The sequence below is a fragment of the Hydra vulgaris genome, chromosome 06, assembly GCF_038396675.1.
Source record: "Hydra vulgaris chromosome 06, alternate assembly HydraT2T_AEP".
Taxonomy (NCBI): domain Eukaryota; kingdom Metazoa; phylum Cnidaria; class Hydrozoa; order Anthoathecata; family Hydridae; genus Hydra; species Hydra vulgaris.
The window spans coordinates 58071310-58087004 of NC_088925.1; the positions used below are offsets into that span (position 1 = coordinate 58071310).

General features: G+C 33.4%; 2 protein-coding genes across 2 annotated transcripts; one reads left to right on the forward strand and one right to left on the reverse strand.

Annotated features, from left to right (window-relative positions):
- The first annotated feature begins 3276 nt into the window (after positions 1-3276).
- Positions 3277-4859, forward strand: LOC136081540 (uncharacterized). The gene is made up of 3 exons (XM_065798865.1): positions 3277-3421; positions 3641-4485; positions 4587-4859. Exons 1-3 carry the CDS (start codon positions 3277-3279, stop codon positions 4857-4859), a joined length of 1263 nt encoding a protein of 420 aa, XP_065654937.1.
- Positions 4860-5666: 807 nt separating this feature from the next.
- Positions 5667-6620, reverse strand: LOC136081541 (general transcription factor II-I repeat domain-containing protein 2A-like). The gene is made up of 2 exons (XM_065798866.1): positions 6514-6620; positions 5667-6105 (listed from the first exon to the last, which is right to left on the reverse strand). Exons 1-2 carry the CDS (start codon positions 6618-6620, stop codon positions 5667-5669), a joined length of 546 nt encoding a protein of 181 aa, XP_065654938.1.
- Positions 6621-15695: the final 9075 nt, after the last annotated feature.

The window sequence follows — 15695 nt, forward strand, 5'->3', positions numbered from 1 at the left end:
AAAATCTACTGAACAAGATGAAAGAACACAGAAAGAACGGTAAATATTCTGTTATTATTTACAATAAACTTATTGTGAAAGATTTTAGGAGAAATCAAACCAGCGCTTAATCAAATTTCTATTTTTTACTTTTGAATTAACATACTTTATTATACTTATTATATTATAACTATTAAAATTATTACATTATTTTTCATTATGTTTTTTTTTTTTTTACTTGATACATTTATCCTTACAATGAGTCAAGAACAAATTAGAAATTTTAATCCAATAGATCAGCGCTGGCTAGAATTTTAGATGCGAGAGCCGCATATAAATAATGACGTGTGCCGAAGAGTCGTAATAAATATGTTGCTATGCCAACTTCATCTTTAATAAAAATATTTGGCGAATGTAAATTTTGATTTTTTATACATATATATTTTGATTTTTTTAATGGAAATTGTACTTTTATAAATAAACTTAGTATGTACACAATTTATATTTAATATTTAGATTTTTTTTACAATAAAGAAAGTAAAAGCTATTCTATAAATGTAAACTTGGCTACATAAAATCTGATTCCACTTTATTCACACTAGAAAAACATTTGTAGGAAAAATTAACATAACAGAGAGAATTCTTTTTAAAACATCAATTATTTTTTGTAAAAGACCATTAAAAAAACTCTTCTTGTATAATAGCTTGCATAATTTACTATAAAAACAACTTTTATAATAGGATTAGTATAAAAGTTGTTTCAACTATTGATTCACATGTATATGTTGAACCAAAAATTGAAACAACTTTTATACTAATTCTTTTTAGTTGAGGATACTTAACTTCAGGAACCATTTTTCAAAAATCTAATATAGCTAGTGTTTTATGCAGCATTTGAAGATTTTGAATTTCTTGGAGATCTAGTAATTCTATTTCAAATTGAGATTTTTCTTCAAGTATATTTTCTGGTATTGGACAACCATTACTAATAATCAATTAAAAAAGGGTTTAAAAATGCTAATGATGATTTAAGAGCATACAAATCTTTAAACCTGTTTTGAAAGTCTTCGAATAAATTCTGTAGTTTCTCCCAGTATGATTCAATCATATGACAATCATTGTAGGATTAGGATTATGAATTGTAGGATTAGGATTATGAATCATCTTCTTTATTTGAGGAAAATGTGTTCTATTAAAGTTGGTGAATTACAATTATTACGTATACGTGGTAAAAGTCACGTAGATAAACGTGATAAAAGTCACGCATTCATTTATGGTTTTTAATGACTATTGTTGTTTTATAATTGTCATGGGAATTATAACTTTGTATTTATATACGATTTTTTGTAATAAAACCGAAGGTTGAAAAACGCTTAGATAGTTGTTTTTAATATATACATAAACGAATACAAGAATGCAACAAGCTATTTCGGCCCCTCCAAATTTTTCAATAGCATCCATTCCAAAAATCAAATCAAAGCCGAATGGTTTGTCCTTTACAATTAACAAATTAACCATACGATATATTCCATCAACTTTCAATTTGATTACCATTTCACCTAGCACTTGTACAGTTCCTCCCAAAGTTGTGATGCATTTTTCACTTTTTGAAACAAGTCCACCTGTAGATTCAGCATGAACCACTGTAATTGAGCATCCAGAATCAATTAATGCTGTTCGGAACATTCAGTTTATTTTAACTTTTAATGATGGCAACGCTGTTTCAGGGAGAATACTGGATGCCATTATTTCCAAATTCTCTCTTTTCGTTTTAAACCTTGCAATCGTTTGATGCAGTCTTTGGTTCGATGATTGTGTGAACAGTTCTTGCATTTTGCCTCGCAATCCCGTGCATAATGTCCAAATTTCCCACAATTAAAACATGTTATTTTATTTGTTCCGGCAAAACCAGTCGTTTGGGGAAGTAGCGATGTTGCTGCAACCATCGCATTATCGGAACCATCCAACTGTCGGGCTTCTTGAGTCACTCGTTTCAAAGTAACAGCAATCTCAACAGCCTTTTCAAATGTAAGTTCTTCAGATTCCAGTAATAGCCGTTTGATCGTAGCTCCATCGTTAAAGCCAGTGATAAATTGGTCGCGCATCCTGTCATCTCTATCCGTAAATTTGCATCCTTCAGCAGCTCTTGCAATCCGTCGTGAAAATTCCCTCACACTCTAGTTACTTGGTTTTTTAATTGTTGCAAATTCAAAGCGTAGTATTAACGATGACTTTGGTTTAAAAAGCTTCATAATATTTTCCTCGATCTCTTCGTAAGTCTTCTTCCAACCTTCTGTTTTATTACAAACTAGCATGAGTTACCCGGCGTTGCCCGGGCCAATATTTAAACTGGCTTACCTGATATCTGTACACAAAAATGGGCCTAAAAAATCGGCCCAAAAAATGGTCCCCCCTGACCCCGGGGTCAGGGGGGCCCATTTTTGGGCCCCCTTGACCCCGGGGATCGGGGTACGGGGTCAAAACCCAGCTAAGAACCTTCTCCCCCTCGAGGACTACCCCCATGCCAAATTTCATCGAGATCGGTCCGGCGGTTTGGATTTCTATAGAGAACAAACACACACACACACATTGCCTTTTATATATATAGAAGATTTTATTACGAAATAAACGATGAGAAAGAAATAAACACGGCAAAATGTGGGGCAAATTATATGAGAAGTAATAAGAACGAAATAAACGAAAAGAATGAAATAAACGAAGAGAACGAAGTAAACGAAAAAAATGAAGTAAACGAAGATAACGAAATAAACGAAGAGAAAGAAATAAACAAAAACAACGAAATAAAACATCAGGATTTCACGGCAAAGTTCGACGGAAAAAAGTGGACGGCATCATGAAACTGGAATAAAGAGCCCGCAATTAAAAATACGATCCGCGAATACAAAATGAGCGAAAAGCATGAAAGTAGTTACCGAAAAGAAATAAATGAATGGATCAACTCTGGCATTCTTGTGCTGTATAACGAGCAAGAATTGGGACCACCTAAAGTATTGATACCGCTCATGTGTGTTGTGCAAGAAAATAAAGGTAGAAAGATACGCCCAGTGGGAGACTTCCGAGCTCTCAACGAATTTGTAAATTGTCACACAGCAAATGCCGAAGTTTGCCGATTTTTGTTGGAGGAAAATTGAAAGTGCAAAAATCCTTGATCTTAAGAATGCCTACCTTCAAATTCACATTGACAAAAAACTGTGGCCATATCAAACTGTGATTATAAATGGGGAACGGTATTGTTTCACCAGAATGTGTTTTGACATCAACGTGGCTCCAACAATAATGACTACAATTCTTCGTCACGTACTCAATATGAATTCTACTGTGAAGAAAGCATGTGATTATTACATTGATGATATATTTGTCAATGAAAGTGTAGAAACAGCTGAAAATGTAGCAAAGCATCTTGAGAAATTTGGGTTGCAGTGTAAACCTTCAGAAGAGCTATAAAAAGGACGTGTTTTAGGATTGAGAGTCGAACAAAATAAAAATGGGGAATTGATATGGAAGCGGAACAGTGTAGAACAATTCGAATCTTCAAATGCAGTCACACGATCATAGCTTTTTAGCAATTTAAGTAAACTTATTGAACATTACCCAGTGGCAGGAAGTTTGCGTTTATAAGCTTCATACATCAAACGATTAGCTGGAAATATTCCATGGAATGAGTATGTTTCTGAAGATTGCAAAGAAAAAATGAAAGAGTTGCTTCACCGTTTGGAAAAAGAGGACTCAGTTGGTGGGAAATGGCTCGTACCAGTGAAAGGAAAAGCTGAGCTTTACTGTGATGCATCGTCCATAGGACTGGGTGTAGTTCTCCTTATTGGAGGAGTCGTTATTGAAGATGCAGCATGGCTACGACCAAGGAGTGATACGCACCATATTAATATAAGTGAATTTGATTCGATACTTCGAGGGTTAAATTTAGCCAGTAAATGGGATGTAAGAGAACTCACAGTATACAGCGATAGCAAGGGCACCGTGGGATGGTTAAACGCAGTTTTAAAAGAAAAATATCGCGTAAAGACTCGGGGAATTTCTCAACTGCTAGTACAACGACGGCTGAATACGATAAAGGAAATAGCAAAAGGTATTAGGATTATTGTACAATGGATTCCATCTGAACTAAATCTGGCCGATCGACTTTCACGAATCCCTCAAAAATGGTGCAGAAGAGTGTGTGCAACCGGAATAATTCAACAGAAAGACATATGGAAAGTTCACTCAATTGGTCATCTTGATGTCGATCGAACATTGCAACTCTGTTTACGAAACAACCAGAATGCATCACGTAAGGAGGTTTCAGCAGTCATTGCAAGTTGTAACCAGTGCAACTCCATCGATCCTTATTCCGTAAAATGGAAGCATGGTCAGCTGAGTGTAAAGCAGAATTGGAATCAGGTTGCTCTCGATGCGACGCATGCAGGTGCAGAACGATACTTATCAATGATTGACTGCGGCCCATCACGGTATACAGTGTGTCGCAAACTGGTAACCAAAAAAGAGGCTGAATAAACCATCGCAGTAATTTAAGCAAAAATAAATAAGTCCATCGCAGCAATTTAAGCAAAAATCAACGTCGTTTATTCCAGGTGTCAATACACGTAAGAAAGTCGAAAAATATAAACTCTTGGATACCTGGTATCGTACGGAAGCAAAATGCCTGGTCGTTTGACGTCGAAACCGCAAATAGGGTATTCCCACGATATATCTCACACTTGCGTCGCCGTATTCCGAAATCTCATAATAAAAAAGACTCGTTTAACGATGGTCTTGATATACCAAAAGATGAAGTTGGTAACGGTAAAGGAAGATATAACGAGAATGCCGTTCAAGTTGAAATAATTGCAACGAACAAACGATAACGCGCTCCCGACGAATAATAAGATCCCCACAACGATTAGACTTATGAGTTAATTCACCAAGAGGACATGTTTTATTAAAGTTTGTGAATTACAATTATTACGTATACGTGGTAAAAGTCACGTAGATAAACGTGATGAAAGTCACGCATTCATTTATGGCTTTTAATGACTATTGTTATTTTATAATGGTCATGGGAATTATAACTTTGCATTTATATACGATTTTTTGTAATAAAACAGAAGGTTGAAAAACGCTTAGATAGTTGTTATTTATATATATATATATATATATATATATATATATATATATATATATATATATATATATATATATATATATATATATATATATTATATATATATATATATATATATATATATATATATATATATATATATATATATATATATATATATATATATATATTTATATATATATATATAAACGAATACAAGAATGCAACAAAATGATTAAAAGTTTTCAAGGTAAGATCTTTTTGAAATAGAGCAATTTTTTTTGAAAACTAAATATAGTCTGAGCAAGATCAGATATATTTTTTCTTTTCCCTGAAACGACAAATTCAGATTTTGTAAATGTTGCATAACATCAGTTAAAAATAAAAGACCCTGCAAAAAATTCACATCGTCTTCTGTTTTTCAAGCAAAAAACATTTAATTGGTTCTAATAGTTCTGCAACCCTATAAAGAACGTCACTACTTGAAAGCCACCTTACAGCACAGTAAAACAACAAGTCATTTGGTTTGCCAGCAAGATCCAATTCACTAATAAAATTTTTAAACTGTCTGTCATTTTTTGTATAAGATCGAATATAATTTACAATCTCCAAAACCGATATGTTTTGCTGCTAAATGTTCTCGATGAATAACACAATGAACTGGGATAAACTCTGGATACATAGGATCACTATTTAGTAAACCCTTAAGCCCAATGTGTTTTCCAACCATTGCTCTTGCACCATCTGAGGCAACACTAACAAGCTTGTTCTTGGGAGCATTGGTTTTTACCAGAACAGTGTCAAGGGCTTCCTTTAAATCAATTCCACGAGTTGTGTCTTTTAGCTCTACTAAATCTAGCAACTCTTCTTTCACAAATACATCTGATGTAACGTATCTAACAATTACTGCCATTTGAGGTTTATCTTGAATATCTGTTGATTTATCCAATGCTAAACTGAATGCTTCACAATTTTTTAAGTCATTTAACAAATCCTGTACAACTTCGACACTAATTTCGATATTCTTCTTTTAGTTATATGTAGAGAAACAGAAATATTTGAAATTAACCTTTGAATTTTGCTATTATTAGGATCTAAAACTAAGTTCATATTAATAACATTTTGTTTTACAAACACTCAATCGGATATTTACTTTTTGCAATGTTCCAAGCAATAATAAAACTTGCTTCTGTTGTAATATTTGATTCTTTGCTGGAAAATGAAATATTTATTTGCCGATTTTTAAATATTGTTTTAAGCAAGCCTATTTTATTTTTTTTATGACATGAATTTTAGGATATTCTTCAGAAAAACACATATGTTTTGTTTCATAGTGACATTTAACATTACATGTCTTATTATGAGCTAGTTCAGTATTGCAAGTTAAACACATAGGTTTATTTTCTTTTTAAATAAACGCATTTTTTTCTGTCCAATCACCATGAAATGATCTGTTCTCATCTTCAATTTTTCTTTTTTTACTTTTATTGTAAAGTGCTTTATTGTCACCTTTTGCTATATCCATTTTCAAAACAATATGTCTCCCAGTCTCCCAGCTGTCTATAATTCAAGTCTTTATTTAGTCGGGTCGTTCAGTAGTATATTTTGATAAACCGGTAGTTAATTCTGTACAAAGCTTTGAGTTGTGATTATTGTAGAAGATATATTTGGCATCGTGTATGCAAAAATCTAGAGTAATCAACCTTGGGCATCCCGTTGAAAAGTGCACTTAGAGTCACTGAACGATAATATTCCATTTGCATATTGCGCATTCTTGTTAATGTTAATGTTTATGATTAAACTATTGCTTATAGACTGGTTATAGAATTATGAACACCTGTTCGATTGTTTATTGGTTTAAAATATGACTTTTAGTTGATTGTTTGTTAGACCGTTGTATTACAGGCTGTATGTGTTGTTAGACCGTTGTATTACAGGCTGTATGTGTTGCTTTGCGAATTTCACAAGTTACATTTTGTGGCGTTCATTCTTTAGATTAATTGCGTGTTAAACTGTCTGCTGGTGTGGAATAGCTGATTGGTGAGTATGTTTGTTTGTTTCTTGGTATTTCGTTTGCATTTTTTATTGTCATCATATGATGCATATGATGAATATGATGAAAGTAGTTGTTTACAGATACACTGGTGTTTTGAATTTATTGATGTTTGGGTGCAGAACTCTTCAATTAAGCTTTCTGTCATCTGTGATCTTGGCAAGTGTTTATTAAGCTTCTGGTTACTTTGCTACCAAAAAATATTTGCTGCTTGTGTGTATCCCATTAAGAGTTGTGCTGCACGAAATGTCTGCCATTTTCAACGAATCTGTTTGTGTCATATTTTGATCACAATTTGATATTCAAGATGCAGAAAACATTGTTGGTGTTGGCAAAAAAGGCTTGGAATCATTGATAACATACCGCATGTCATATAATGATTATGAATTGAACAATTAAATGTTATCTGGCCCACCAGTAGTTCTAATACATGACTGTCGCAAGAAGTACACAAACAGTTATAGCATTAGTCGAGCATCAAAAAGAAATGACTGCCAAAAAAAATGATGGTGCTAACACTCTTGCATGTAAAGTACTAAGGTCATGTTCAATATCATTTGAATAGAAGTCTCATTGTTTTCTGTGCACACAACTATGCATACAGGATGCAAACATCCTGATAGATGTGATTATAGGCGTGTTTAGACACTTGAACTTCGAGGTAGGGTTCTAGAAACTTATGCAAAGCGTTTATTAATGCCAGGACAAACTGATACACAGGCTATTGAAGTGCAAGCTTGTCTGAATTCATGTTACTGTCTAGTTGCAGAAGAGGCATTTTATCATAGGAAGTGTCATACAGACTATTCTGCATCATCAACATTTGAAAAATCCGGCCGTCCAGTTGATAGAAACAAAGATGCGGCATTTTAAAAACTATGTGCGTGGTTAGAGATGTCTGACAATGAATTGCTCACATTAGCTGAGTTAACTGAAAAAGCTAGATCACTTGCAGGTAGTGATCAAATTTATTCTAAACCCTGGCTTAAAGTTAAATTAACTGATCGATATAAAGACCATGTTGTTTTGGCTGAAGTTGAAGGTAGAAAAAATGTGATTTGTTGGTGAAAAATGGCAGCGTATTTAGTGAATTCTAAATGGTATGAGTCGCGGAAGAGTAATGTGCAAGAGGATAGCAAGCGTATAGTTGTTACAGCTGCAAAATTGTTGAAGTTAGCTATACGTGACGCAAATTATTCGATGGACAACTATCCGGCATGTAGAGAATTTGATAATATGCAGACTGCCAAGAATTGGATAATATCGTTGCAAATAAGATTGATAATCTTATTTGCAACGATATTAAGCGAGTATCTATTGGACATACTATAGTTCAGGCAGTAAGACAATAGTGTTATAGTTCCAATTCCATAAGGCTTGAGTGTTTCTGTACATGTTGTACAGACTTGGGTTCAGTGTTTCATATGATGAAGTTTGTTGTTTTAAACAGTCAGTTAAACAGTTGAAGGAGTGTGAGCCAAAGCTGAATTGTCCCGATTTTTTTACACAATTCTTACTTGACAATGTTGACCATAATGTTTGCACTATTGATGGTCTTAATTCGTTTCATGGCATGGGAATTATCTCTGTCAACACCATGTCAACACAATGTTACACTAATTTGTCAGCTGCAGATAGAAATCATGAGTTACCTGTATCTCGTCTACGAAGAAGTAATGTAAATGACGTTATCGGGAACAACGCCATACCTATTGTAACATACGAGTATTCTAGCAAGTCAGCATGACTGTGATGTCATTCAAACCAGTTGTGGAGATACTTGCAAAAATGAAAAAACCAGTACCTACTGCTGAGGATGTTTGTGGTATGCTGGTTGGTTGTTCTCTAGTGAATCAAATCCAAGAGTAGGTTGGTCTGGATTAATGCATGACATCAGCACATGTAATGAAGTTCCAACAAAAGCAATAATACTTATGCATCCTATCATAGATATGAACCCGAACGACGTGACATGTGTGCATTCAACATTGCTGTACATCATAAAACAGGCACAACAAATGCACATACCGACCCGTTGTGTGACATTTGATCACCCATTATGGCTCAAAGCTATTGATATAATTCAAATGCAGAAACTTAAAATTGTCTGTCGCCTTGGTCCATTTCATATGCCTATGAGATTTTTGGGAAGCCTGGGCAATGTCATGAATGGCTCTGGACTCAGCAAACTGTTGCAGTGCTGTTACGGACCTAATACTGTGAGTCAAATGATGATTGGAAAAGCTGTGAAAAAGGCATTAGGTGATCATTACATGTTGGATTCTGCCGTGAACATAATGATTATCAAAAAACTTTTGCCAAGCACTGCAATGCAGCAAGTCGTAACTGATGAAGATTGTGAAAACATCCAAAATTGCACTTTCAATGTCATTCCTAATCCATCAATTAATCAACTTCCTGATAATTTTGATAAGTTGACTGAAGATAATGGTAACGAAGTGAGCTGTAAATTAAGTGAGGAAGATTTAGAGGCTCTGCAGGTTTCTTACAATGCCATAAAAAGCAGACAAATGAATGTTGATCAATTGCAGGCATCAGTCAGTCTTGAGAAATTAGTCAGATTAGTGAATGAGTTGAAGGAGAAGTTGGCCAAAACATCCAGGACAGCAAAATATTGGCTTCAGTATTGCAGGTATGTTGAAGTCATCAAATGCTTCATGCGAGTTGAGAGAATAGGAGACTGGGATCTTCATTTAAAAACTGTAGCCTGTATCTTAAACTTATTTGCTGCCACCGGACATAGTAATTGTGCAAAGTCAGCTCGTATGTATTTGTAAATGATGCTGCAGTTGCCTGTAGATAACCCTTGGCTGTACAATAAGTTCATGAATGAAGGTTTCCACTGCGTAAGGCGGAGCAGTCGTGTTTAGGCTGGATTGTCAACCAATCTTGCCATAGAGCAAGTGATGATGAAAGCCTTCAAGGGAGGTTTGACACACGGTAGATGCATGTTGGAGTGTTAGGGTTATGTGGGTGATCAATGTGCACAAATGTGCTCCTGTATGTTCTGCAATGACGAGTTTAACAGATTTAGATCACTCCTCTAATGATGCACAGCATGTAGACACCAGTCAGTCACAAGTTCTACGTGACTTGGAGATATAAGCAAGTTGCCATAGACATCTGTCTTTGTAGTTTGATGCTCTGGAGCATGTGCCGGCGAATTTGATGGTGTAAGTTGCGAGTCTGCGGAAGATGTGGATGGCAGCATGATGACCAAGATGGATGGTATAACGTACGCTGATGCAAGTATTAAAAAGACTGACAAGGTGAAGATTCTAGCTAATATAAGTACTGTCAGCATACCATTAAGAAAACAGATGAAGAAAATTGATGCTTGTGTGATGTTCACCCGATTGCTTGTTATCATGAGCAGAAGTACAGACATTTCCAAATATTTCAATTATGAGTACGCCTGCGTCGTTGTTTAAAAATCAGTTTATGAGAAAACCTGTAAAGGCACAACTGAAGACTGAGCTTGTTAAGTCAATAGATGCTACCTCCAAGCCGTTGTCAGAGTCAGTTTTCATATTGGATGGTGGTTCTCTCCTACATTGAGTTAAGTGGGTGAAAGGTTTACTTTTCAATGATATTGGAAAGCACTATGTTCGCTATGTTGAAACAAATTACAACAGTAGCACATCATTATTTTTGATGGATATTGTAATGGTCCTGGCATTAAGGATCATGAGCATCAATGACGTGCAGGCAAGTGTTCATCTGACATTCTGCTCAATGGCAACAGAGCTCCTAATTTTGATCAGACATCATTTCTGTCTAATGAAAGAAATAAAACGAATTTTGTTGAATTCTAAGCAGTCTTTCTAAAGAAAGCACAGTTTATTGTAAAACAGGCTGTAGATGATGGTGGTACACTTATTGTCAGAACAGCTGATGATTTAGCCAAGAACAGTAAAAAGGTAACAGTGGTTGCAAACAATACAGACATTCTAGTGCTGCTATTATATCACTGTAATTTGGAACAAGGTAATCAGCTGTATGATTGTTCATGCAATATGAGGTTCTGCAACAAAAAAACTAGTCAAAAGCCATTGACTTCTATACGTGAGATATGTCAAAATCTAGGACGAAATACGTTGATGGCACTACCAACCATTTACGCAATTAGTGGTTGTGATTCAACGTCTGCATTGTAAGCGCATGGTAAAACAGGTTTGTTTAAAACACTAACTGGCTGAATTACTAGCTACCTGATGTATTCTGGGGTCAAGCAGTAAAACTCCACAACTGTTGTTGTCAGCTGGCATGAAACTTCTTCTTGCCATATATGGAGCCAAACAAGGTGACAGTTTGAATAGTTTGAGGTATGCTAGATACTGTCATCTTACGTCAACATGCACACATGCTGTAATGCCTGAAGATCTTCCACCTACTGACAACGCAGCTAAATCTCACATTTACCGTACACATCTGCAAGTTTCTCAATGGAAGACGTTCATGACATCCACCGCAAAACCTGAAGATTGGGATGGAACTTAGTTGATGGACACTATGTGCCAGTTACAACTGACATAGCCATTGCACCTGATGATATACTTAATATTTTCAGATGTCAGTGCCGTAATTCATCTACTCGCGATTGTCCAGCAAATTCTCAATGCTCATGTAGAAGATATGGTTGAGAATGTGTGGCTGCCTGTAAGCATTGTAGTGAAACGTCTTGTAAGAATGTTGCAACTGTCAATTCAGAAAACCTGCTTATGATTGACAATGATGAGTTGCCAAGTGAAGGCGTGGATGAAAACCTCGAGTATTTCATCCCATGGAGTAATGAGGAAACTATACATGCATAGGTGTGTTAGGATGAAATTTATTATTGTTTAATATTACAAGTTACCTGGTTACTAACATTTTGTTGTTTTGTTATTTTTTCTTTTAGATGTAGCTTACAAATGTAACAAATTTTACAAAGCTTACAAATTTCAGATATAGCTTACAAATCTGGTAATCGTCGACTTTCAGTTACGTGCGTGGCGTTGCGTTGCTAACAATTCGTAAGCATCTGTTAACGTTTCATAAGTTTTTTTGTAATATTTTTCCTAATTTTAAATTTTCATTTTCCAGTTCCCATTTATGAAAATTTCCAGTGTGCTGATATTGAATTTGTTTTATATTGTTAATTTTGTTGTCTTTGCATGCAGTTACAATTCACGTTTACTCGTTCATTTACCCGTGTATCACTTTTCTCAATCAATGATGGTTGAAAGATTAGACTACTAATAACTTTGTCACAAGCGTCACTATTTGAATATTTCTCTTTAGGAAATTGTTGCTAGCGCCAAACAAACAGAATACATGAGGTAAAATCAACCATATTAGCTTGTTTGTACATTGTTGTATGTCGCGATATGCTGTTTTCTGCATATTTTGACCTCATTTTTCAGCATATCGTAACTTTTTTTACTCAAGCTTGACTTTTCTAGATTTTACAGGATTCATTGTTTATATGAAAAAGTTTTAAAATTTGTTTGTACAGAATTTATTCCGGGTCAAATCTTCGTCCATCGGACTAATCAGTAAATCATTAAAACTTTTGAATAGAGCCGCATGCGGCTCGCGAGCCGCTATTTAGCCATTTCTGCAATAGATAATATGATATAGAATGTGTAGACCTTATTCGCTTGTGGGTCTTTACTATTTTATATTTTTGGTTTGAAATATTTAAAGAATATTTAAATACTATGATGATAAAACGCATATTTATGAAACGAATAAACCAATTTTATAAAACTAAATAATTTTATAGCAACAAAATAATTTTTTGAGCAGCCTTTAGCATTAAGATCACTGCATTAAAATAATTAAACAGTTTGGTGTAACATTTAGCATCATTTTTGAGCAGCCAATAGCATCAAGATCACAGCAATAAAATAATTAAACAGTTTCGTGTAGCATTTAGCATCATAGTCACATGTAATATATATCATAAAAACACGTAATTTAATTTATAACAATTTAAAATAACTCAATAAAAATACGATAATAAAGTGAGGCATTAGTATGTTAAGTTGGAAGTTTTAAAATGGCGCATCTGTTCACGTCTAACCTTTTTCAAATTCAATTCTTCTTTGCTTCTCGAAAATGTTAGAGCGAATTATGTATAATCGAATTTTAACTTTTTTTAATATAAATAATATTCTATATAATAAACAGTTTGGATTTCAGCCAGGGTATTCAACTGACCATGCCATTATTAATATTGTTCACGATATATTTAAAGCATTTGACGAAAGTAAGTTTACCCTCGGAGTTTTATAGATCTTAGCAAAGCTTTTGATACAGTAGACCATAGCATTCTTATAAAAAAACTTGAAAGTTATGGAATTAAAAGCATATGTTTAGTATGGCTCAAAAGTTATCTAAGCAATAGAAAACAATACATAGCATGCGAAGAAGGAAAAACTGATTACTTTACTATAACTTGCGGTGTTCCCCAAGGATCAATTCTGGGTCCACTGTTATTCCTTATTTATGTAAACAACTTCCATAAGTTTTCAAACATTTTAAATTCAGTTTTATTTGCAGATGACACGAATTTGTTTTATTCTAATGGAGATGTTAACCTTTTATTAAAAATAGTAAACAAGGAATTTTTAAATCTAGCATAAAGGTTTAAGGCAAACAAATTGTCCTTAAGTTTAAATAAAACTAATTTTACTTTTTTTCATAGAATTCACGATAAAGAAAATATTCCATTAAAACTTCCTGATCCTAATATTGGTAACTCTAAAATAATTAGAGAATCATCATTAAAGTTTTTAGGAGTGATACTTGACGAAAACTTGACATGGAGAGAACACATAAGAACGTTAGAAAATAAAATTTCAAAAAATATTGGCATTCTATAGTAAGCTAAGCAATTATTAAACCAAAACTGTTTAAAAATCTTATATTTCTCCCTCATACATTGTTATATAAACTATGCAAATATTGCATGGTGCAGCTCTAATGTATGTTAAGTTAAAAAATTGCTTAGTAGACAAAAACACGCTGTCAGAATTATTTCAGGTGCAGGTCCTTTTACACATTCTAAAGAACTATTTAAAAATCATCACATACTTAATGTTTTTCAGTTGAACCTTTATCAAATTCTTATATTTATGTACAAATTTCATAATAAAGTTACTCCTATAATATTTAATACACTTTTCAATAAAATTAACCACGAGTACCCTACAAGATTTTCAAATTACAATTATGAGCAACCTAAAATGCACTATTTGGTTACTAAATTTTCTATTGCCATCAGAGGTCCTAAATTATGGAGCACTTTGTTAAATAACCAGCTGAAAAATTGTTCTTCGCTTTCTCTATTCAAACAAAAACTAAAACAAAAACTTCTTAACGATGTTAATGAATTTAATTCATTTTAAGATTCTTTATTTCGTCTTCTTCTTTTTTTTTTTTAATTTTTTTTTTTTTTTTTTCTTATTTAACAACTATCTTATTAACTGGTCTTTAATTTAAACTTTCCTTAAATTCTCCTATTAACTTATTTTTAATTTTTAGGTGTAATTATTATTATTATTATTATTTTTTTTATCTTTTTATTACGATTTTCTTTACATAAAACGGCATTGTATACTTTTTTACAATGACAAAATGAATAAAAATAAATAAAAATATTAAAAAAAAAAAACCTTCGCCATTTAGTTAACAAACTTTTCTTATTTTAAGAATCAAATTTAGATTAAGAATTTATTTTAATAAGGTCTGAAGACCTTATTGAAAGGATATTAATATTGCACTTAAACAAAAAAAACTATTGCACTTAAACAAAAAAAATTTAAATTATTCAACCTAACTCACTATTGCACTTAAACAAAAAAAATTTAAATTATTCAAGCAGTTTTTGTATAAAAGCAAAATTAATTTTAAAGTAATTTGACTTAGCGAAACTTGGTATCGATATTGTGGTTTATCCTTCTTCGGCTAATTGTCATATAGAGGCCACATACTAAAGCCAGCGAAGATAAGTTCAGCTCACTAAAGACCTTCATAACCCGCTTCACATACCAAAAGTAAGTAAATTTAAGAAGAACGAAGGATCATAGAATAAAAGTCAGAAGAAGTCGAGTTATAAAGAATAGCATAGAAAAAGCGGATAAATATTGCACCATATGTTAGAATGTGCAATTTAAGTTCAATATCAAGTTAACTCAATAGGAACTGTTGCTACGTTTACCGTTTTACGTAACATTACATAACTTCAAGTAACGTCTTACATGATGTCTTAGGGAAACTTGGTATCACGATGTTAATATTGAGAAATATTTAAATTATCACCTGTTTTTTTTTTATTATTTATTTTTTGTTCTTGGTTACAATTACATCACGGCATAAATACATCTCTCAAAGAAAAAGAAATAATGTTGTTAGAAAATGCAATAACTAGTAACAAATTTAAAATATCAAGAACGCAGGGACTCGAAGAAGATCGGATGATATAATCATCGAGAATCGCTGAAAAAAAAGCCTAAAAACTGCTTTAAACACGTTTAAATA

Excerpts from the sequence above, each read along its gene's own strand:
- LOC136081540 (XM_065798865.1), top strand. The coding sequence starts at position 3,277 with ATGACTACAATTCTTCGTCACGTACTCAATATGAATTCTACTGTGAAG. Across the intron at positions 3,422-3,640 it reads TGAGAAATTTGGGTTGCAGT|CTGGAAATATTCCATGGAAT; the intron begins GTAAACCTTCAG and ends TCAAACGATTAG. Across the intron at positions 4,486-4,586 it reads ATACAGTGTGTCGCAAACTG|GTGTCAATACACGTAAGAAA; the intron begins GTAACCAAAAAA and ends CGTTTATTCCAG.
- LOC136081541 (XM_065798866.1), bottom strand. The coding sequence starts at position 6,620 with ATGGATATAGCAAAAGGTGACAATAAAGCACTTTACAATAAAAGTAAA. Across the intron at positions 6,106-6,513 it reads GATTGGACAGAAAAAAATGC|TGTCGAAGTTGTACAGGATT; the intron begins GTTTATTTAAAA and ends TATCGAAATTAG.